Source organism: Salmo salar, chromosome ssa22 (genome assembly GCF_905237065.1).
Source record: "Salmo salar chromosome ssa22, Ssal_v3.1, whole genome shotgun sequence".
Lineage (NCBI taxonomy): Eukaryota > Metazoa > Chordata > Actinopteri > Salmoniformes > Salmonidae > Salmo > Salmo salar.
Genome location: NC_059463.1, coordinates 28,766,314 through 28,789,406, shown reverse-complemented (window position 1 = coordinate 28,789,406; position 23,093 = coordinate 28,766,314). Strand labels below are relative to the sequence as shown.

The 23,093-nt window shown below is 46.1% G+C and overlaps 1 protein-coding gene and 1 pseudogene across 2 annotated transcripts; both read left to right on the top strand.

The window, feature by feature from the left end:
• The first annotated feature begins 3,051 nt into the window (after nucleotides 1-3,051).
• On the top strand, nucleotides 3,052-6,128 carry LOC106583238 (elongation factor Ts, mitochondrial-like; annotated as a pseudogene).
• A 301-nt stretch (nucleotides 6,129-6,429) lies between these two features.
• LOC106583240 (myosin light polypeptide 6) lies at nucleotides 6,430-22,875 on the top strand. 2 transcript variants are annotated; one of them, XM_014167181.2, is made up of 7 exons: nucleotides 6,430-6,609; nucleotides 6,869-6,896; nucleotides 8,301-8,444; nucleotides 19,640-19,813; nucleotides 20,475-20,552; nucleotides 20,899-20,934; nucleotides 22,375-22,875. In XM_014167181.2, exons 1-6 carry the CDS (start codon nucleotides 6,607-6,609, stop codon nucleotides 20,925-20,927), a joined length of 456 nt encoding a protein of 151 aa, XP_014022656.1. In that variant the 5' UTR covers nucleotides 6,430-6,606; the 3' UTR covers nucleotides 20,928-20,934; nucleotides 22,375-22,875. The 2 variants fall into 2 exon arrangements, with proteins under 2 accessions (XP_014022656.1, XP_014022655.1); XM_014167180.2 differs by lacking the exon at nucleotides 20,899-20,934.
• Nucleotides 22,876-23,093: the final 218 nt, after the last annotated feature.

Below are 23,093 nucleotides of genomic sequence, written 5' to 3'. Positions count from 1 at the left end.
GTGGTGGGCTTCCACTACGTTGAGACATTAACTTTGGAGTTCCTTAATGGAGTTACTCCATCATATGGTGCTGTTTTTACTGCTTGGATATTAAACCGGCTAGGTAATATTGCAGTTGGCGTAAAACAAATAAATCAAATCCATTACCCAGTTGCTGTTTTTTTGTCTGCCTGCTTTTCCCACACGGGTCTTCCTCGTTTTTGCAGAGGTACTGGGTAATTTATCCCACACCGGGTTCCTATTCCTCCAAGCGGGTCACGGCATAAGCTCTCCCAGGGCGTTGGACCCCTGCTCCGTGGCCTTGTTGGCTTGAGTGGGTCGGCCAGGCTCAGGCTGGGGACGAGCTCCCTGCCTCAGGAGTGGTGTGCCAGCGAGCTGTTAGTCCCTGTACTGGTCCCAGTACCCCTCCCAGGAAATGTGGCCGGAGCCACCGCAGGCAGAGCCCATCTGCTGCCAGTCCTGGATGGGGGCAGGAGATGGCTCTGCTGGGACCACCTTGAATGGAGGGCGCATGCCCTGCGTCAGGAGGTTGATAGCTTCGATGGCGACGACAGCTGTTCCCTGTTGGCCAGTGATAGGCTGTTCCTGGGGAACGATGCTGGCACTGTTCACCACCGTGAGCTGGGCTACCAGGCTGACAGGCCATCAGAAGCTGGCAGCGGGGCTTCATCGTCCCCAGTGGCTCGAGAGGCTATGAGTTGCCTACTCACTCAGGTAGCCACTGCACTGGACATCAAACTGGTGGACAGTGATGACTCTCCATCTGTCCCCATCTCTGCTGAGTTCCGCGAGGCCTTGCAGGAGAGCTGGGGGGACGACAGCGGGGAGGTGCACAGCATGCTGTGGAGGAACAACCTGTCAACCGTCACCGCCATAGGGATGTGCCTGGGAGACCCAGGCGCTCTGGGCACCAGAGGAGAGGCAGGCCCCGGCAAGATCCCTGACACACCCTTTCCCCGCCGCTTCACCCGGTCTCAAAGGGCAAAGTGGGAGGAGGGTGTGGAGTCCCCCTGGGTGTTGTCCACAATACTTGAGGGGTACCGACACCAATTCTGGTGGTGGCCCCTGTCCTTCAGGGGCCTGAAGAAAAGTGAATTGGAAGAAAACCCTGCGGCTGGAGATCTCCTCACTCCTGGACAAGGGTGCCATCCACAGGATCGAGACATGAGAACAGCTAGGTGGGTTCTACTACACTTATTTTGTGATCCCAAAAAGAGACGGAGGGTTTCAACCGGTTCTGGACCTCCACAACCTCAATGGGTATTTGAAGGTACTGAGGTTCCACATGCTGTCCCAAGCCTGCATGTTGCAGGCCATGTCCAGGGACCAGTGGTTTGTGGTGCTGGACCTGAGGGATGCGTACTTCCATGTTCCTGTTCACCCAGCTCATTGGCAGTACCTCCAATTCACTTTCGAAGGGACGGCTTATGAATTCATGGTTCTTCCCTTTGGCCTCTCCTTGGCACCCCACACTTTCACAAAGTGCATGGACACTGTCCTGGCCCCTCTCACGTCCCAAGGATTGTTAATCCTGAATTACCTGGACGATTGGCTGATTTGTGCCCCAACCAGGACCCAGGTCCTGTCAAACAGAGACATGCTCCTGACCCACATCGGCAGGCTGGGCATTACTGTAAACGACAAGAAGAGTCAATGGCATGGAACTGGACTCAGTCCTCACAAGAGCACGCCTGCCCACCAGAAGGGTTCAGACGATCTTATCTTGCCTCGACCACTTTCGTCAGGTGCGGGTGGTATCCGCCCTGACCTGCCAACGCCTGTTGGGCTTGCTGATGGTGGCCTCATTGCTAATTCCCCTGGGCCTGCACCATCTCTGGCCTCTTCAACAGTGGTTCAACTCCCACCGGCTGCATCCGAAAGTACCACCGTCACCGCCAGGTGCGGGTGAACGCTCAGTGCCTCAGGGCATTGTTGAGGTGGCGCTGTCGCTCTTTTCTCTCAGGTGGGGTGGAGATGCTGTGGATGTGCCGAAGGGATCTGGTCAACACAGACACCTCCCAGATCGGCTGGGGGGTGTGACCAAGGGCAGGTCAGCCAGCAGCTGTTGGCTACCCCCTTGGAGCGGCAGGCACATCACTACACTAGAGCTCTGAGCTGTACTGCTGGCCCTGCGGTCTTTCCTTCCATATCTGAAGGGAAGACATGTCCTGGTGAGAATGGACAACACCACAGTGGTGGCTTACATCAACCATCAGGGTGGACTGAGGTCCCACCGCCTCCATCTTATGGCATGGGAGCTCCTTCTCTGTGCTCAGAGACGTCTAGTTTCTCTAAGCGCAGCGCACGCACCTGGCATCCTGAATGTGGCAGCGGATATGCTGTCGAGGGACGGCCCACCACCTTTGGACTAGAGCCTACATCCCCAGGTGGTGCAGCAGTTCGGGAGGGCGCAGGTGGACCTGTTTGCCTCCCTGGACAATGCACACTGCCCCCAGTGGTACTCCATGTCGGAGCCACCAGGGCCTCTGGGCTTGGATGCTCTGGCTCACGATTGCTGACGCAGGCCGGGGGAACTCTGTGGCATCCGAGACCGCACCGCCTCAGTCTATGGGCTTGGCCGCTGAACGGCACCAATGGTCCATGTTAGGACAACAGGAGAATGTAATGAACACCATGCAGAGCGCAAGGGCACCGGCTACAACCTCAGCATACCAGTTGCGCTGGCGGTTGTTCTGCTCTTGTTGCACTGGTATTGAGGTTGTGCCTGAGTCATGTGGGGTGCAGTATGTCCTCCAATACCTGCAGTCTCGCATGGATGAGGGCTTGACAGCCTCTACACTGAGAGGGTATTTGGCCGCTATATCTGCCTGCCATGTGGGGTGGTTGGACAGGCCAGTGGGGCGCCATCCCTTGGTCTCCAGGTTTATGAAGGGGGTTTGTCGCCTGCGTCCAGCTAGGACCCACTCAATGGAGAGCTGGGATCTGGATGTGGTCTTGGCAGCTTTGGAAAAGCCGCCTTTCGAACCGATGGAGTCTGCCTCCCTGAAACACCTCTCGATGAAGGTGGCTTTTTTGGTAGCGATTACTTCCATGAAGAGGATGGGTGAGCTCCATGCTCTTTCGGTAAGTTCTGAGTGCTACTGGATGGACCCTGGTGGGAGGAGTATATTTCTCCGTCCCAACCCTTCATTCCTCCCAAAGGTTCTGTCAGACAAGCATGTGAACATCCCTTTTATCCTGTCTGTTTATGAACCCCCGGCAGTGGCGGGGGAGTCTGGGCCTCCCTCCGGCATGCTGTGCCCTGTGTGTGCACTGGCTGCCTATGTGGAGCGGACACGGTCAGTGAGAACGACAGACCAGCTCTTTGTCTACTATGGTGAGTCCTGGGGGCTGGGCTATCAAAACAGAGGCTCTCACTGGATTGTGGACACGATTACGACAGCATACCACCTGGCTGGCAGGCCAGTGCTTGCGATCTGTGGTGGCACATTCAACACGAGGTGTGGCTGTGTCCTGGGCTCTAATGGAGTGCCCCTCGCTGATATCTGTGCTGCAGTCAGCTAGGCTTCCTCTTGCACCTTTACGAGGGACTATCGGGTAAATGTGGCACCTCCGTCTGCGGTTGGTTCAGCGGTCCTGGATGTCACCTCCCCTTCTGGGGACTGTGCCGGGACTCCCCTTCCACATTGACGGCCTTTGCGTTTCGGTCCCTCACTGGAACTTTGCCACTGGCAAGCCAGGTCCCTCTAGCACCGACTAAATCTGGTATGGGTATACCAATATATTAGAGTGGTCCAATATAGTGAAACATAACGAAGGTTACGTTTGTAACCACGGTTATGTGAGCTATATTGATCACGCCAATCCTCTATGGTGCTAGAGGCGCCTCAAATGATGTAGAGAACGTGTGTCGCGGTCATGGGGTCTACAGTATATATAGGGGCGGACCCAAGCCGTGACACAGGTGTACACAGGAGTAAATCTGTAAATCCTCACCTCGGATGTAATTCCTCCATCGCGGAGTGATACCAATATATTGGAGTGATCCATATAGCTCACATAACCGTGGTTACATATGTAACCTTCGTTGTAGTACCCAGCGTGGTTCAATAACATTCCGTCTTTCATAAAGAGAAATGTTGAGCTTTGATTTGTAAAAATCTCCCAGAATGGCATTAACTTATGTTTTCAGATCTACCAGAACAGTTCTCAAAGGTAGGCGAGAACAGTGTTCCCTGGCATCCCGAACCCAGCATCCTATTGATGGTTTTGCTTTCTGAACACAACCCCCCCCCCCCCAAGATCTGCACCATTCAGCATGTACAGTCTTTACACACAGGATGTCCATTTCATGCTGCAGAGAAAGCTCTCCTTATGAAACTACGCAAAAGCACTGTTCATTAACTGCAAGAAATCATTGGAAAATGTCATAATGACATCACACAGGTAAACATGTCTTCTGTCTGCACAGTCTCCCTGGCTAAGCATGGCAGGGATGGATGTCCAAACTTTGTCCTGGAGAGGTGGTGAATGTGCAAGATTTTGTTCCAGTCCAACAGTAATGAAAAATGTTGTTAGTAGTATGTTATGATTTAGTGCTAGGCTGGAACAAAAGCCTGCCCTGCAGGGCCTGCACATACTGCATGCCTCATGGACCAGGAATGGGCAACCCCTGACTTAAATGTAATGTATATTTAGGATAGTGTGTGTAATGCCCACTTTTTCTCCAACAAAGGCAGAGAGATGGTTAGATGAGGAGGCCTGAGGGGGAAGGCTGGCGCAAAGCCAACAAGCTGGAGGGGAGGAGGGCCAAGGAGAGGCTGATCAGTCTGTTTGTAGGAGACAAAGCTGCTGTCATGGTGGAGGTAAGCAGATCTCATTCACTCAATGAGATCCTATCACTCATCCTCCTCAATGCTGTCTGCATGCAATTTAAGTTGAATGTTATGAAGTTTGACAGTCATCTTACTTTGTTTAGTTTGATAAAGGCTTTTGTGTAAACTTAAATATAGTAGTAGTTCCACTGTGATCAGAAGTATCTGTATCTCAATGTCCTCCATGTCTGTGTGTGCTGTAGGTGAACTGTGAAACAGACTTTGTTGCCCGTAATGAGAAGTTCCAGCAGCTGGTGAAGGATGTGGTGTTTGCCACCATGGCTCACCACCGCAGTAAAAACCAGAGTCAGACTGGATACGTGAAGGTATGACACATCACCAGACCACCCCCACTCAGTAGCCACATCACCCTAGTATGCCTGTTGGAATATGTAAAATTGCATTTATCTTTGTTTGTTCCAGTGTCTCCTGGCAGCAGAAGACCTCTCTAAACTGAACTTGGGTGAAGGTGCTTCTCTGGCTGATCAGCTAGCTCTTACCGTAAGTGAGTGACTAATAAAAGTAGCCCAAACATTTTCAAATATGATTTTAAATGTATCAAAGAGGGTTTACTTGATTTGAACTTTGAGAGCCTCTATCTCCAGCATTATTTCTTGATTGAAAGTGCTTGGAAATGGAAGACTGCTCTGCTAGTGAAGTTGTGATTTCCTGTGATTTCCTGCCCCGTCCCCTGTCAGGTTGTCTGGGTAAGAACATGTCAGTGAGGCGGGCGGTGATGGTGGGCTGCACATCAGCTACTACATCCACAGTGGCGTGGCAGGCCAGTCTGACATGGCCATGGGCGATACGGCGCCTTCGTGGTGTTCCAGGGGGGCAAGGACGGGGCGCAGGACACCCTGGGGAGGAAGCTGGGGCAGCCTGTTGTGGGAGAGGCCCCCATATGCCTGGGCAGCACGGATGAGCTGCCCTGTCGGGACACGGGGACACGCCTGTTGCCCCAATCCTTCCTCCCTGACCCCAGTAGGACAGTTGCCCAGTACCTGACACAGCAGGGAGCTCGAGTTCTGGACTTTGTTCGCTTTTAGTGTTGGGAGGCGGGCAGTGATGGGGCATACTGAAAGGGAGAGGAGAGCATCTCAGAGACCTTACATGTTTTGTTATCTGCCTTTTTTGTTGTTTCTGAATTATGTCCCAGTGCCGACGCTCAGTCGGTGTCATGCAAATGTACTCAACCAATTTCAGTGTCTCATGTTTAAATGCTGTACGTGAAGCCTAATATACACTGAGTATACAAAACATTAGGAACACCTTATCCCCCCAGCAATAAATATATTTGAAGCTCATTACCATGTCTGCTGTATATTTATGATGATCTTATCTCACTAATTTCTCACAAGATCATGTCTCTAGCTACAGTTTGCATTTTCATACCACACGATGGCGCACATGCTCAGTAATACATATGGCTCATAACAATCGTCCACATGAAAGCTTCAATGGAATTGGCAAAACTATTATCATTTCTGTTTTTCCCCCAGCACAGCATACATACACCGATATTCATTTATTCGCTTTTAAAGAATGGTCAAGATTCCAATCAATTAATGTTAAGACAGTGTTTTGCGCTTATCTTCCCGAATGACGGTAAATAATTCGAAGAGCCAACGCCTGCGAGATGTGATTGGCCTGTGCAGTGCATTAATTAAGAAGGATGACGTCATGAGCCTAGTCTTTCTTGTCAACGTTCGCCCCTGTCGGTTCACATTCGCCTGACCTCCGACCGCAGACGGGACTCCAAGCAAGCCCAGAAATGGTAAATGCCTTTACTCTGTTCTGTTTGAAAGATATTTGTATGCGACGTGAAATGTAGAATGTTAGCCTAGCCAAATGTCATTTTAAATTCGTGTAGACTAAGCCAGTAAACTGATCCAACGAGTACATTGCAGGGCTGGATTTTCCAAACATGGCTGGGCAATGTTTGCTGGCTAACGTTACCTGTTTTCTTCATCTTCGATAATCATATTAATGGATGTGTTTTCTCTATTTTCATATTTGCCGTACTTCTCAACCAGTCTGACTTCTCAGAAGACCAGATCATCGGTGAGTTTTGTGACAGTAAAGCTATTTGAAGGCTAGCCAGTTAGCTACCTAGCTAAACTGTTAGCTACTAGACTATCCCTTGCTTCACTGTCGTCATTCTTTGAATGTGGAATAGCTGTATTTCTTCTCTCCTGTCCTCATGTTTGTCTTGTTGTGAGAAGCAGTTTCCCTACTGACAAGTTGATTTAAAACTGGAGCCTATGGTGAGTTTGATGGTCCAGGTTTTGTTTTGGCTAACCATCTTGGGAAACATTATTACGTTTTCATTTGTGTCAATTAGCACAGCAGACGCTCTTATGCAGAGTGACTAACGTGTGAGTGCATACGTTTTCGTACCATGCATGAATGGTGGAATTGTCATCAGACAAACAACCAGCAACGAATAGTCATACATTTACTAAAATATTGATTCACGGGTCTCTATTGGCTTAGTCAAACCCATATGTGTTTGATCCCCACTGCGGGTTTGATTGAATGGTGTTTAAACAGATTAAGGTTTTGTGTTGAATGGATGACAAACTAATTTTGCACTGCGTGCTGATATAAAAAATAATCATGCATGCAGAAATGGAAGGGCCATATTTAAACATGTCATGACATAGTTGGTCATTAGTGTTTAAAAGCCTAGGTACTTGGATAAAACATTTAACGTTTTTGTGTTTGTTGCCAACACCAATTTTGGTATTAATCTGTTCCGTTTGTTGTGATGTCGCCTAGTTCAGCTAGCTACGTGGGTGCCAGAACTGTTTAAAATGTCAATATATTATAGCGGAAGTCAAGCCACTATTGTAATTTGTTTTCGGTCCTACACCGGTGTTGACTCATAGACATTGTATAGATAGCAAAGGGAAATGACTCAACCACTTCTTGAGTTCTACATGTTGGAAGGCGTGGCCCAAATTAACCTCAGATATACTCTTTGAAATAAAGTTCGCTAAACATAATGTATCCATATAGTAATGTTACTGTGCTCGCCTATCGCATGTGGCTTTTCCCTCGCTCAATGGGCTGTTTTGAATTTTGTTCCACGGTCGATATAATTTGCTCGTTTGTTTGGTTGAAAGATTACACGGCCAGCGCTTGCTGTCAATGCCATATATGGGTAAATGAGTGGCTGCTGTGTGGTTTTAGACGGACGGTCTCGGAATGCGCCGCATACCAGCGATGGGAGGCAAGCACCATAACAATGGACCGTGGAAGTTACCCAATGTCAGAAAGCGTTCCATTAGAGGCCACCGAACTTACTGTAGATAACACATTTAATGGCTTATGTAGTAACTCTTTAAGAAATTAATCAGACTTTTTGCCCATTCTTTTCAACCTGTTTCTACATTTACAGCCCCCCTCACTCTCTCTTTCAATCCAACTCTGCTTTTTTTTAACACCCTTCTCCCTGTCTGTCAGAGTTCAAGGAGGCCTTCCTGCTGTTTGACAGGACAGGCGATGGGAAGATCAGTTACAGCCAGTGTGGTGATGTCATGCGGGCCCTTGGCCAGAACCCTGTCAACGCTGAGGTCCTCAAGGTCCTGGGCAACCCCAAGTCAGAAGGTCAGCCCTGCTTCTAGATGCTTACTGAACATTGACATTAGTATCCACTGTCTGGATCAAACCTATACAAGTACTACATGCTTCAGTTAACAAATTAATGAGATTTTATTCAGGCAAACAGTAGTTTTGTGTTCAGTTTGATTTGGGCATATCTTTCAACGCTTAGGGTTGGTGTTTTTGGGCCTGTTTACGGTTTGCCGTAAACTTAACCAAATCAGTTTTGAGTTATTTGTAAGGTGTCAACTAATGTGATTTAAGCATCCAAGGATATAACTGAAACTATGTTCTTCTGGGTATGACATAACTATCCTATGGTGTGTGAACTTTGTTTGTAATCTGCAATTGTCAAGTACCACAGTGGCACACAGGCATTGTCCTAACCTATCAAGAGGGTGAAACTCAGTTTCTGTTGTGCTTGTGCTGCCTGTCCCTTATCAGTCAAGGAACTGAGGCATTGAAAGTATGCATACAAATGTTGATATTAAACTGATTATAGCAGTAGGCAGATTATGCAATAGTCATAAACACCTTACTCTGCTTATCTTATTTGGCATAAGATCAAAATCAAAGTAAGCATACGCTGATTAAAACGCCTGGTTTTCTGAGCAATCTTTGAAATTATTAGGACATGTAAACACCTTAACCTCTCTTGGGGAGGCGAGACGCTAGCTCCTTAATGTAACCACCTTGTCCAATTTTCAAAGACTTTACAGCGAAAGCATAAAGTAACATTGTTAGGACAGTTCCAACACAAGAAAAACCACACAGCCATTTTCCTAGCAAGGACAGGCGTCACGAAAACCAGCTAAAATGAATCACTAACCTTTGACGATCTTCATTAGATGACACTCCTAGGACATCATGTTACACAATACATGCATTCTTTGTTCGATCAAGTTGATATTTATATCCAAAAACAGCATTTTACATTGGCGTGTGATGTTCAGAAAATATTTTGCCTCCAATACTGCCGGTGAATCAGCACAACAATTTACAAAACTACTTATCATAAACGATAAAATATTAAACTGTTATTCAAAGAATTATAGATGAACATCTCCTTTATGCAACTGCTGTGACAGATACCGGCCAATAATCTGAGTACTGCGCTCAGAAAAAGACATCAAGCAATACATATACCTGCCATTTTGGACTCATCTAATTTCAGAAATAGAAGTATTCACTTACCTTTGATCTTCATAAGAAGGCACTTCCAGGAATCCCAGGTCCACAAATGTTTTGTTCGATTATGTCCAAATACCTCGTTGTTTGAGCGTTCGGTTAGCTACTCCAAGTGGAGGAAGCGTGGCCAAAATGTCATGACGAAAAGTAAAAAAAGTTATATTTACGTTCGTTCAAACATGTCAAACGTTGTATAGCATCAACCCTTAAAGCCTTTTTAACTTCAATAATATTCCAACCGGACAATTCCAATGTCTTGAAAAACGTTTTGGAACACAGCTACCCCTCATGTGAATGCGTGCCAATGAACTCATGTGCTTTCCTGAGTTGGCGTTCTGTTCACCATAGACGCCTCAAACAACTTTCTAAAGACTTGACATCTAGTGGAGGCCATAGGAAGTGCAAAATGAACCCTAAGTCACTGTGTTGGATAGGCAATCACTTAACTACAGCCTCAGATCCTCTTCCTGGTTGGATTTTTTTCTCAGGTTTTTGCCTGGCATATGAGTTCTGTTATACTCACAGACATCATTCAAACAGTTTTAGAAACTTCAGTGTTTTCTATCCAAATCTACTAATAATATGCATATTCTAGTTCCTGGGCCCATGTCGTAGGCTGTTTAATTTGGGTACGTTTTTCGTCCGGCTGTGAAAATACTGCCCCCTACCCAAGAGGTTAATCGGTGTTCCAGCTGACCGAGCGAGCCTCCCTCTTTAGCGCGAATGAAATGTGTTCGTAAACAACTGAATTTTGTCTGAACTCAATCAAATACGCTCCCCAAAATAACATGTTCACTGTTGTAGAACATTTATTTTGATTGCCGGTTTTCTGAATATTTAGTGCCATCAGGTAGTCTGATTTCAGATGTGTCTATGTAAACAGGATTATTAGGGAAATTGTTCTTCTTGCACAGCATGTACACATTTTAATTGAACTATTATATTAATCTGACTATCCACAATAATCACATTGTGTACATGTAACAGCACTCATTGTGTGGGTTCACTCTCCAAACAATCCCTGTTCCGTTCTTACATGTGTTAAAACCTCTTAGGATCCCATTCCCGCTCGAATCCCGTTAACGGGATTGCTTTGACAACATCCAGTGAAATTGCAGTGCGCCAAATTCAAAAACAGAAATACTCATAAGAATTCATGAAACATACAAGTGTTATACGTCAAAATACAGTTTAACTTGTTAATCCAGCCGCAGTGTCAGATTTCAAAAAGGCTTTATGGCGAAAGCAGGCCATGCGATTATCTGAGAACAGCACCCCGCATACAAACACATGAAAGTCATATTTCAACCAGCCAGGTGCGACACAAAAGTCAGAAATAATGATATAATTCATGCCTTACCTTTGAAGATCTTCTGTTGGCACTCCAAAATGTCCCAGAAACATCACAAATGGTCCTTTTTGTTTGGTAAATTCCTTCGTTATATCACCAAATGTCAATTTATTTGGGGTGTTTGATTAAAAAATACACCGGTTTCAACTCGCCCAACATGCCTACAAAGTATCCAAGTTAGCTGTAAACTTGGTTCAAACATTTCAAACAACTTTCCTAATCCAAATTTAGGTACCCTAAAACGTAAATAATCAAAAAAATTTAAGACGGGATATACTGTGTTTAGGACGAAAACAAAGTGAAGCGTGTTCCTGGTCACGCGCAACAGAAGACTTGAGTCACTGAGTGACACATGGAAAGAACAGGACTACTTCGTCATTTCTCAAAAGAAAAACGTCAACCAATTTCTAAAGACTGACATCTAGTGGAAGCCATAGGAACTGCAACCATATCCCTATGAAAAAAGGCTTCCCATAAACTAATGGGAAACAGATTGACCTCAAATAAAAATTCCCTGGATGGATTGTGCTTGGTTTCGCCTGCCAAATCAGTTCTGTTATACTCCGACATTATTCAGTTTTAGAAACTTCAGTGTTTTCTATCCGAATCTACTAATGATATGCGTATCCTAGCTTCTGGGCCTGAGTAGCAGGCAGTTTACTTTGGGCACACTTTTCATCCGGATGTCAAAATACTGCCCCCTAGCCTTAAGTTTTAAACAGAACACATGCATCTCAGATATGCAGCTCATGTCAACAAGATCTGATAATGTAAAGCTGATAATCAACTTAAAGAGAAACACAAGCATTCCTCTTGGAGGAATTTGTAAATATTCATTTTTTTGCGAAATGTGTAAGAGCAGCACGTACTTTGAATTTGTAAGGCTACACATACTGGGCTTGAGTACAGTAGTTTATGTATTTAGGAATGCGTATCAAATCTCTTTTGGCTTTGGTCTTCTAAGACATTGGGGGGAGGTGCTAAGCTGACATATGGAATTAAGATGGTCATACTATGGATCATTTTGCTATTTGATTTTTGAATTTCAGGACCCCTTTAGGTATCCCCAAAAACATATTTAAAAAATACAGTACCAGTGACGTGTTTGGACACCTACTCATACCAGGGTTTTTCTTTATTTTTACTACTTTCTACATTCTAGAATTATAGTAAATACATCAACTATGAAATGACACGTATGGAGTCATGTAGTAACCAAAAGTGTTAAACAAATCAAAATATATTTGACTCTTAAAATAGCCACCCTTTGCCTTGACTATAGCTTTGCACCTGCTTGGCATTCTCTCAACCAGCTTCATGAGGTAGTCACCTGGAATGCATTTCAATTAACAGGTCTGCCTTAATTTGTGGAATTTCTATCCTTAATGTGTTTGAGCCAATCAGTTGTTGTGACAAGGCAGGGGGGTATACAGAAGAGCCCTATTTGGTAAAAGACCAAGTCCATATTATGGAAAGAACAGCTCAAATAAGCAAAGAGAAATTTACATTTTACATTTTACATTTAAGTCATTTAGCAGACGCTCTTATCCAGAGCGACTTACAAATTGGTGCATTCACCTTATAATATCCAGTGGAACAACCACTTTACAATAGTGCATCTAAATCTTTTAAGGGGGGGGTTAGAAGGATTACTTTATCCTATCCCAGGTGTTCCTTGAAGAGGTGGGGTTTCAGGTGTCTCCGGAAGGTGGTGATTGACTCCGCTGTCCTGGCGTCTTGAGGGAGCTTGTTCCACCATTGGGGTGCCAGAGCAGCGAACAGTTTTGACTGGGCTGAGCGGGAACTGTGCTTCCTCAGAGGTAGGGGGGCCAGCAGGCCAGAGGTGGATGAACGGAGTGCCCTTGTTTGGGTGTAGGGCCTGATCAGAGCCTGAAGGTACGGAGGTGCCGTTCCCCTCACAGCTCCGTAGGCAAGCACCATGGTCTTGTAGCGGATGCGAGCTTCGACTGGAAGCCAGTGGAGAGGGCGGAGGAGCGGGGTGACGTGAGAGAACTTGGGAAGGTTGAACACCAGACGGGCTGCGGCGTTCTGGATGAGTTGTAGGGGTTTAATGGCACTGGCAGGGAGCCCAGCCAACAGCGAGTTGCAGTAATCCAGACGGGAGATGACAAGTGCCTGGATTAGGACCTGCGCCGCTTCCTGTGTGAGGCAGGGTCGTACTCTGCGAATGTTGTAGAGCATGAACCTACAGGATCGGGTCACCGCCTTGATGTTGGTGGAGAACGACAGGGTGTTGTCCAGGGTCACGCCAAGGCTCTTAGCACTCTGGGAGGAGGACACAAGGGAGTTGTCAACCGTGATGGCGAGATCATGGAACGGGCAGTCCTTCCCCGGGAGGAAGAGCAGCTCCGTCTTGCCGAGGTTCAGCTTGAGGTGGTGATCCGTCATCCACACTGATATGTCTGCCAGACATGCAGAGATGCGATTCGCCACCTGGTTGTCAGAAGGGGGAAAGGAGAAGATTAATTGTGTGTCATCTGCATAGCAATGATATGAGAGACCATGTGAGGATATGACAGAGCCAAGTGACTTGGTGTATAGGGAGAATAGGAGTGGGCCAAGAACAGAGCCCTGGGGGACACCAGTGGTGAGAGCACGTGGTGCGGAGACAGATTCTCGCCACGCCACCTGGTAGGAGCGACCTGTCAGGTAGGACGCAATCCAAGCGTGGGCGGCGCCGGAGATGCCCAGCTCGGAGAGGGTGGAGAGGAGGATCTGATGGTTCACGGTATCAAAGGCAGCAGATAGGTCTAGAAGGATGAGAGCAGAGGAGAGAGAGTTAGCTTTAGCAGTGCGGAGAGCCTCCGTGACACAGAGAAGAGCAGTCTCAGTTGAATGCCCAGTCTTGAAACCTGACTGATTAGGATCAAGAAGGTCATTCTGAGAGAGATAGCAAGAGAGCTGGCCAAGGACGGCGCGTTCAAGAGTTTTGGAGAGAAAGGAAAGAAGGGATACTGGTCTGTAGTTGTTGACATCGGAGGGATCGAGTGTAGGTTTTTTCAGAAGGGGTGCAACTCTCGCTCTCTTGAAGACGGAAGGGACGTAGCCAGCGGTCAAGGATGCGTTGATGAGCGAGGTGAGGTAGGGGAGAAGGTCTCCGGAAATGGTCTGGAGAAGAGAGGAGGGGATAGGGTCAAGTGGGCAGGTTGTTGGGCGGCCGGCCGTCACAAGACGCGAGATTTCATCTGGAGAGAGAGGGGAGAAGGAGGTCAAAGCACAGGGTAGGGCAGTGTGAGCAGGACCAGCAGTGTCGTTTGACTTAGCAACGAGGATCGGATGTCGTCAACCTTCTTTTCAAAATGGTTGACGAAGTCATCCGCAGAGAGGGAGGAGGGGGGAGGAGGATTCAGGAGGGAGGAGAAGGTAGCAAAGAGCTTCCTAGGGTTAGAGGCAGATGCTTGGAGTTTAGAGTGGTAGAAAGTGGCTTTAGCAGCAGAGACAGAAGAGGAAAATGTAGAGAGGAGGGAGTGAAAGGATGCCAGGTCCGCAGGGAGGCGAAGTTTTCCTCCATTTCCGCTCGGCTGCCCGGAGCCCTGTTCTGTGAGCTCGCAGTGAGTCGTCGAGCCACGGAGCAGGAGGGGAGGACCGAGCCGGCCTGGAGGATAGGGGACAGAGGAAATCAAAGGATGCAGAGAGGGAGGAGAGGAGGGTTGAGGAGGCAGAATCAGGAGATAGGTTGGAGAAGGTTTGAGCAGAGGGAAGAGATGATAGGATGGAAGAGGAGAGAGAGCGAAGGTTGGGACGGCGCAATACCATCCGAGTAGGGGGAGAGTGAGAAGTGTTGGATGAGAGCGAGAGGGAAAAGGATACAAGGTAGTGGTCGGAGACTTGGAGGGGAGTTGCAATGAGATTAGTGGAAGAACAGCATCTAGTAAAGATGAGGTCAAGCGTATTGCCTGCCTTGTGAGTAGGGGGGGGAGGGTGAGAGGGTGAGGTCGAAAGAGGAGAGGAGTGGAAAGAAGGAGGCAGAGAGGAATGAGTCGAAGGTAGACGTGGGGAGGTTAAAGTCACCCAGAACTGTGAGAGGTGAGCCATCCTCAGGAAAGGAACTTATCAAGGCGTCAAGCTCATTGATGAACTCTCCAAGGGAACCTGGAGGGCGATAAATGATAAGGATGTTAAGCTTGAAAGGGCTGGTAACTGTGACAGCATGGAATTCAAATGAGGAGATAGACAGATGGGTCAGGGGAGAAAGAGAGAATGTCCACTTGGGAGAGATGAGGATTCCAGTGCCACCACCCCGCTGGCTCGATGCTCTAGGGGTATGCGAGAACACGTAGTCAGACGAGGAGAGAGCAGTAGGAGTAGCAGTGTTATCTGTGGTGATCCATGTTTCCGTCAGCGCCAGGAAGTCTAGGGACTGGAGGGTAGCATAGGCTGAGATGAACTCAGCCTTGTTGGCCGCAGACCGGCAGTTCCAGAGGCTGCCGGAGACCTGGAACTCCACGTGGGTCGTGCGCGCTGGGACCACCAGGTTAGAGTGGCAGCGGCCACGCGGTGTGGAGCGTTTGTATGGCCTGTGGAGCGAAGCGTGGTGCGACTGCTCGCTCCATTGATGAATATGCATTGCCTCACGCAACATCTCCTTTGCATAGAGTTGATCAGGCTGTTGATTGTGGCCTGTGAAATGTTGTCCGTTACTAATTTAAGACATGAACGGCAGTCAATCCAGAAAATATCAAGAACTTTTAAAGTTTCTTCAAGTGCAGTTGCAAAAGCCATCATGCGCTATGATGAAACTGGCTCTCATGAGGACCGCCACAGGAATGGAAGACCCAGAGGTGCCTCTGCTGCAGGGGATAAGTTCATTAGAGTTACCAGCCTCACAAATTGCAGCCCAAATAAATGCTTCAGAGTCAAGTAAGACTCATCTCAACATCAACTGTTCAGAGGAGACTGCGTGAATCAGGCCTTTGTGGTCAAATGGCTGCAGAGAAACCACTACTAAAGGACACCAATAATAATAAGACTTGCTTGGGCCAAGAAACACAAGCAGTGGACATTAGACCTGTGGAAATCTGTCCTTTGGTCTGATTCCAAATTTGAGATATTAAATTGCAACTGCTGCGTCTTTGAGACGCAGAGTAGGTGAACGGATGATCTCGGCATGTGTGGTTCCCATCGTGAAGCATGGAGGTGGTGTGGGGTTGCTTTGCTGGGGAGGCTGTCTGATTTAGTTAGAATTCAAGGCATGCTTAACCAGCATGGCTACCTCAGCATTCTGCAGCGATACGCCATCCCATCTGGTTTGCACTAAGTCCCACTATAATTACTTTCAACAGGACAATGACCCAAAACACCTCCAGGCTGTGTAAGGGCTATTTGACAAAGGAGGGTGATGGAGTGCTGCATCAGATGACCAGGCCTCCACAATCACCTGACTTCAACCCTATTGTGATGGTTTTGGATGAGTTGGACTGTGGAGTGAAGGAAAAGCAGCAAACAAGTGCTTAGCATAAGTGGGAACTCCTAGTGTTGAAGAAGCATTCCAGGTGACTACCTCAGCTGGTTGAGAGAATGCTAGGAGTGTGCAATGCTGTCATCAAGGCAAAGGGTGGCTACTTTGAAGAATCTTACATTTTATTTTTTATTTGTTTAGCACCTTTTTTGGTTACCATGTGACTCCATGTGTTTCATAGTTTTGATGTCTTCACTATTGTACAATGTAGAAAATAGTAAAAAATAAGGTGTTAGGTGTGTCCAAACGTGTGTACAATATTTTTCTTACATAACCCCTGAGTTGGCACATAACTACGTTAGTTTCTCAACCTGTACTGCTTTCCTTCAGTGGAATCCCGTGACACTAATGGGGGCCGTAGAGGAAAACCATGTTTGTGTCTCTTTCCATAGTGGTCATAGTTTGTAGGCCAAACCAGTCAGACGCTAGATGTCAACGAAGACTGATTTTCGGGATGTCTCATGGTCTGATTAACACCGCTCTAGCTCTGCCACCTTTCACTGCAGATGCAGGAGTGCGACATTAATTGACTTGTCCAATGCAACAACCAAAAAACGGAGAGATTTTTACTACTTTTGTCAATTGACTCTTGGGAGTAAAATACATTTCATGCTATGTTTACTCTCAGTATGCAGGTCTAGTTTTAAATGGAGCAGATGCAGTTGTTTTGTGTACACTGAACAAAAAATATTAAACATGTTGGTTTCATGAGCTGAAATAAAATGTTCCAAATGCACAAAAAGCTTATTTCTCAAATGTTGTGCACACATTTGGTTACATCTGGTGAGTGTTTTTCCTTTGCCAAGATATGCCACACCTGTCAGCCAGTTGGATTATCAAGAAGATGTTTAAATGGCATGATCATTACACAGGTGCGCCTTGTGCTGGGGACAAAAAGCCACTCTAAAATGTGCAGTTGTCACATTGAGTTAAGGATGTCTCAAGTTGAGTGCGATTAGCATTCTGACTGCAGGATTGTCCACCAGAGAATTGAATGTTAATTTCTCTACCATAAGCCGCCTTCAACGTCTTTGACAGATTTTGGCAGTAAGTCAAACCGGCCTCTCAACCTCAGACCACATGTATGGTGTTGCATGGGTGTGGTTTGCTGACATCAACATTGTGAACAGTGCCCCATGGTAGGGTTATGGTATGGGCAATCATAAGCTACGGACAACGAATACAATTGCATCTTATCGATGGCAATTTGAAATCAGATACCGTGAAGAGATTCTGAGTACCATTCTTGTGCCATTCATCCACCACAATCACATGTTTCAGCATGATGATGCTCGGCCCCATGTCACAAGGGTCTGTACACAATTCCTGGAAGCTGAACCATTTCCCAGTTCCATGGCCTGCATACTTGTTGAGCATGTTTGGGATGCTCTGGATCAATGTGTATGATATCCAGCATCTTCGCACAGCCTTAGAGTGGGACAACATTTCACAGGCCACAATCAACAGCCTGATCAACTCTATGCAAAGGAGATGTTGCGTGAGGCAAATGGTGGTCACACCAGCTACTGACTGGCTTTCTGATCCACGCCCTTACCTTCAAAAAAAAAATAATAAAGTTATCTGTGACCAACGATACATCTATTCCCAGCCATGTGAAATCCATTGATTAATGAATTTATTTCAATTGACTGATTTCCTTAGGAACTGTAACTCAGTAAATTCTTTGAAGTCGTTGCATTTTATATTTTTGTTCAGTTTAAGTTGTTTAACCTCTCTCTGGGACGCTAGCGTCCCACCCGCGGTACACACTATCAACAACCAGTGAAATAGCAGGGCGGCAAATTCAAAACTCATAATTCAAATTTCTCAAACATACAAGTGTTATACACCACTTTAAAGATAAGATTCTCCTTAATCTAACACAGTGTCCGATTTCAAAAAGGCTTTATGGCGAAAGCATAACATTAGATTATGTTAGGACAGCACCGAGACAAGAAACCACAGCCATTTTCCAAGCAAGGAGAGGTGTCACAAAAACCAGAAATACAGCTAAAATTAATCACTAACCTTTGATCTTCATCAGATGACACTCCCAGGACTCAATGTTACAAAATGCATGTATGTTTTGTTCGATGAACTTCATATTTATATCCATAAACCCCATTTTTTTTTTTACATTGGCGCGTGATGTTCAGAAAATGTATTCCCTCAAACTTCCGGTGAATGAGCACATCAATTTACAAAAATACTCATCATAAACGTTGATAAAATTTACAACAGTTATTGAAAGAATTATAGATGCACTTCTCTCAGATTTTAAAATAGCTTTACGGCGAAAGCACATTTTTCAATATTCTGAGTGCAGAGCTCAGCCATCAAAGCAAGCTATACAGTTACCCGCCAAGTTCTGGAGTCAACTAAACTCAGAATTAGTATTAGATCTTCCCTTACCTTTGCTGATCTTCGTCAGAATGGACTCCCACCTCCACAAACGTTTTTTGTTTTTGTTTGAGAAACTCCATATTTATGTCCAATACCTCAGTTTTGTTCTCATTCAGATCACTTATCCAAAGGCATAACGCGAGAGCGCAAAACCAGAGACTAAGTCAGTTCCATTACCGCTCGTAGAAACATGTCAAATGATGTTTACAATCAATCCTTAGGGTCTTTTTAACAAGACTTCGATAATATTCCAACCGGACAATGGCATATTCATTAGAGGAAAAAGGAGCGGTGCGCCAGCGTGCCTCCGCAGTAAACAACTCACTGGTCCCAGGCAGTCCACTGACTGAGCTCCTATTCTCTGCCCAGTAACAGACGCATGAAACAAGTTTCTAAAGGCTGTTGACAGCCAATGGAAGTGCAAAATGTCCCCAGACACTGTAGTTTGAATAGGGATTAGATAGAAAAACTACAAGTCACTTCCTGGTTGGATTTTTTTTCTTCAGGTTTTTGCCTGCCATATGAGTTCTGTTATACTCAGACATCATTCAAACAGTTTTAGAAACTTGTGTTTTCTATCCAAATCTACTAATAATATGCATATCCTACCTTCTGAGCCTGAGAAGCAGGCAGTTTAATTTTGGCACGTATTTTCTGAATACTGCCCCCTGTCACCAAGAAGTTAGGTTATTCGGGCTGTCTTCTAGCAAAGTAACAGCTAGTGAGTTTTTAGCAGAGTGAGACATGTTTAAAAAAAGAACTCTTTTCATCCTTCCCCAGAGATGAACCACAAGATGCTAGACTTTGAGCAGTTCCTGCCCATGCTCCAGGCCATCGCTAAGAACAAGGACCAGGGCTCCTTTGAGGATTTTGTGGAGGGTCTGCGTGTCTTCGACAAGGAGGGCAATGGCACAGTGATGGGTGCTGAGCTGCGCCATGTCCTCACAACACTTGGTAATACCTCACAACCCCCCGATGACTGTTTACATCTCTCCTCATGAAGAGTTCATTTTCATCCAACTGCAGTCACTGTTTATTTCTTGTTTAAGTCAATGGTTAATATTACAGTATATTAGCCAACAATTTCTTTCTTGTGCTTGAGAGCTCTACTTCAGCTTAACATTCCAGACAAACAGTACTGGAACCGGCCTTGTGAAAATGTTGGCGACGTAACTCATTGACATTCAGCGCTTGACGGTTTTACCTGAATTTTAATTTGGACCAAGAGAAAAGCTTAAACTGCATGGTCCTGATAGTTGACCTCTTTTCCTTGTCAACCTGACTGGGGAATGAAGGTCCTTTCTGTCACTAAACTGATTACATTCTGGATATCACCTCTTAAACTAGTGATTCAATGCCCTACCTTACCCATATTGATCCTCTTCATTTGCATCCAGAACATCTGTCTTGTGAGACGATTGAGCAACTCAAAAGACATGGCTTTGATGGTCTCACTTGTGAACTGTATCAGTATGCCTCTGGGAATGTCTGCTTGGTAGTGGGGTTTAGCTTTTTTAGAGTTGCACCTGTCTAAGGTATAGGAAAGATGGGATTCCTTCCTATACAGTGTCTTGTCTATCTGTTATGAGAATGTAAGTTTCATTTTTTGTTGCAGGTGAGAAAATGACAGAAGAGGAGGTGGAGACTCTCTTAGCGGGACACGAAGACGCCAACGGCTGCATCAATTACGAAGGTAAAGCAGCGTGGGGAACTGGATGCATATGGGTGTAAAGGGAGAACACTGGACTTGTACTTGTACAGTAGAATATATCACAATGCTTTAGGAATGACCATTTCACAGTGTTGGAATAATGGAAGAATCATGTGGATAAATGTGAATTGTAACAAAATAAAATGGCAATTGTCTTGACTGGGATGTACTCATGTATCATGTAAACACAAATTCCTGTGATTTGTGGTTACTAATAAGGATTGTGTTTGATTGGGTGGAGGTTGTGCGCATTTGATTTCAGATGAGTGTGTGTGTCCCTTGTTTTTTCTTCCCCCCTTCACTGACCTCCCCTGTTCCTCTCCCACAGTCTTTGTCCGCCACATCATGTCTGGCTGAGCGGCGGGTATGAGCAGACCCCCTAAAGCCCCCCTCTGTCAGCACCTACCCCAGCAGTGGGCTCTCACCTGCTCTGGGAGATGTGGTGAGGGGGGGGCCCCCTCTCCAACCATCACTGCACAGAATGCTCCTACTCCTAGCTACTGATACCACAGATGTATATTTAAGCTAGTAGTTAACAAGCAGGTTACTCTTGTTTCTGATTGCGTGTGGGGGTGTTCTTGCTCAAACACAGTCATTTAAAAGATGGCTCCTATTGAAGAGGTGTAGTGAAGGCTATGATACTGATGGCGTATGTAGAGTAGGACATCTCTCTGTGCCGTGATGGTTTTCTGACGCTACTGGATTCCTGTGGTGGAGTCTGGTTTGAATTTATGGTTTGATCTGTTCTTTTATTTAACTTTCTCTCCTGCAGAGCACTTCTCCCTCTCCTGCCCTTCCCCCTCATCTGGCTATAGTCTGCATGTAGCCTCTGCATGTGGCTCCTGAGTGACCCCCCCCCCCCATGGACACTGACTCTCCATCCTGACGAGGGCAGGACACTGATGAGGGGAGGGGTCTGTTAGACTAGAGGGGTGACTCCTCAAATTTGAATGCGTAGGGGTGTGTTTAAGGGTGTTTTGGATGAAGTGCCGTAAAATAAAGCCTAAGTGTTAAACTATTGTCCTCTTTACTATAGTCACTTCCTGCTAATGCAGAATTGCATTTCCTTGGCTGTTAACATCTCCTCCCTCCATCCCCTCTCCCCATGGAAGCTGCTGCTGGTACTGTAGGTGTGCGAGTTTTTCCCCTCCCTTTCTGCCAGATCCCTCGCTCCTCCTTTTTCCACTGTTAGAACAGCCCAAATAAAGAGGTGGTTGCTAATCCTAACGCATTCCAGGTTCTGAGGCCTGGCTGAGCAAACCCTTGGCTGTTCTGGCTCGCTAGGAGATGGATCTTCTGAGTTTCCCCCTCTAATCCCTCGCTCCTGCCTCTAATGTTCTCCTCTTTAATGCAGATTCTCTCTTCTGACTGACGTGTAGAGTCTCTGGATCAGGCTGCAGCTCCAGCAGAGCTGTGCTCATGTTGGTGATGAAAACACCTAGAGAACCATGTGGGAGCAAGTCACTAAGTGGACTTACCTCTCTGATTCATTGAATTTGTCTCAATGTGGTGTCTGGGCTGTGACGTCCTCTGAGCGTTTGTCAAAATGTATATTTTGGATGGAATATACCCCCCCATAACTGATTTTAGGCTATACAAGCCAATCCATCTCAAACCAAGTCACAGTAATGAGTCAGTATAAATTCCTATAGACAATAAGGCCCTCTAAATCTATACTTGATAGTGAGCACAAGGCTATTGGAGAGCGTGGAGGCTGTAGCACTGCTGGCTGGAGGTGGAGTTGCTCTAGACATTTCTTCTCACTGATAACCAAGCATGCTGCTGCTTTGTTTTTCTCCCTCAGAACTCGTCCGGATGGTGATGAGTGGTTGAAGATTTCAAGAACCCAACCGGTTAATTTTATTCCCAAATATTTTTTTCTATCATATGTAACGTCTGTCTCGCCCCATCCAAGTCTTGTTTGCCCTCATTTTTTTACATATTTTTTTTTTCTTCCCAGAAGTGCCTTTTCTGTGTCTTGAGTTGAAGAGCCCCTTTTTCATTTCACTTCAAAATATCATCAAGCCACAGAGGTGCATGCTATCATGCCTGGCTCGTTGACAGAATCGGCAATAACATTCCCTTGATTATTCCATACGTTCCCATCTCCCACCCTGTCACTCAACCCCCGTGTCGGCCCTGTCGCCCAACAGCTGTGTTTTTATACAGAGGAGATGCATGTTCATTGGCTGAGACCAGCTGTAATGTGTATTTTACCAGGCCAATTATGAAATGGTAGATTTACTGTCATGTATATGTTGTATCAAATGATATTTAATAAAAGTCCCCAATTTCTGAAAACAAATGGTGTTTATCTTTTTAATACAATGGTGGTGTTATGAAGAACCATCCTTCATTTAGTTTAACAGATGTCAGTGGAATTCCATTACAGTAATATAAAAATGGATACTTCACTTACTAGACCATTCTAAACCATTCTGGTGTTTGGGATGGTCCAAATACCTAGACATTCTGGCTATTAGAATGCATGTGTTTTGAGTTGACACCATGGAATCTAGGAAG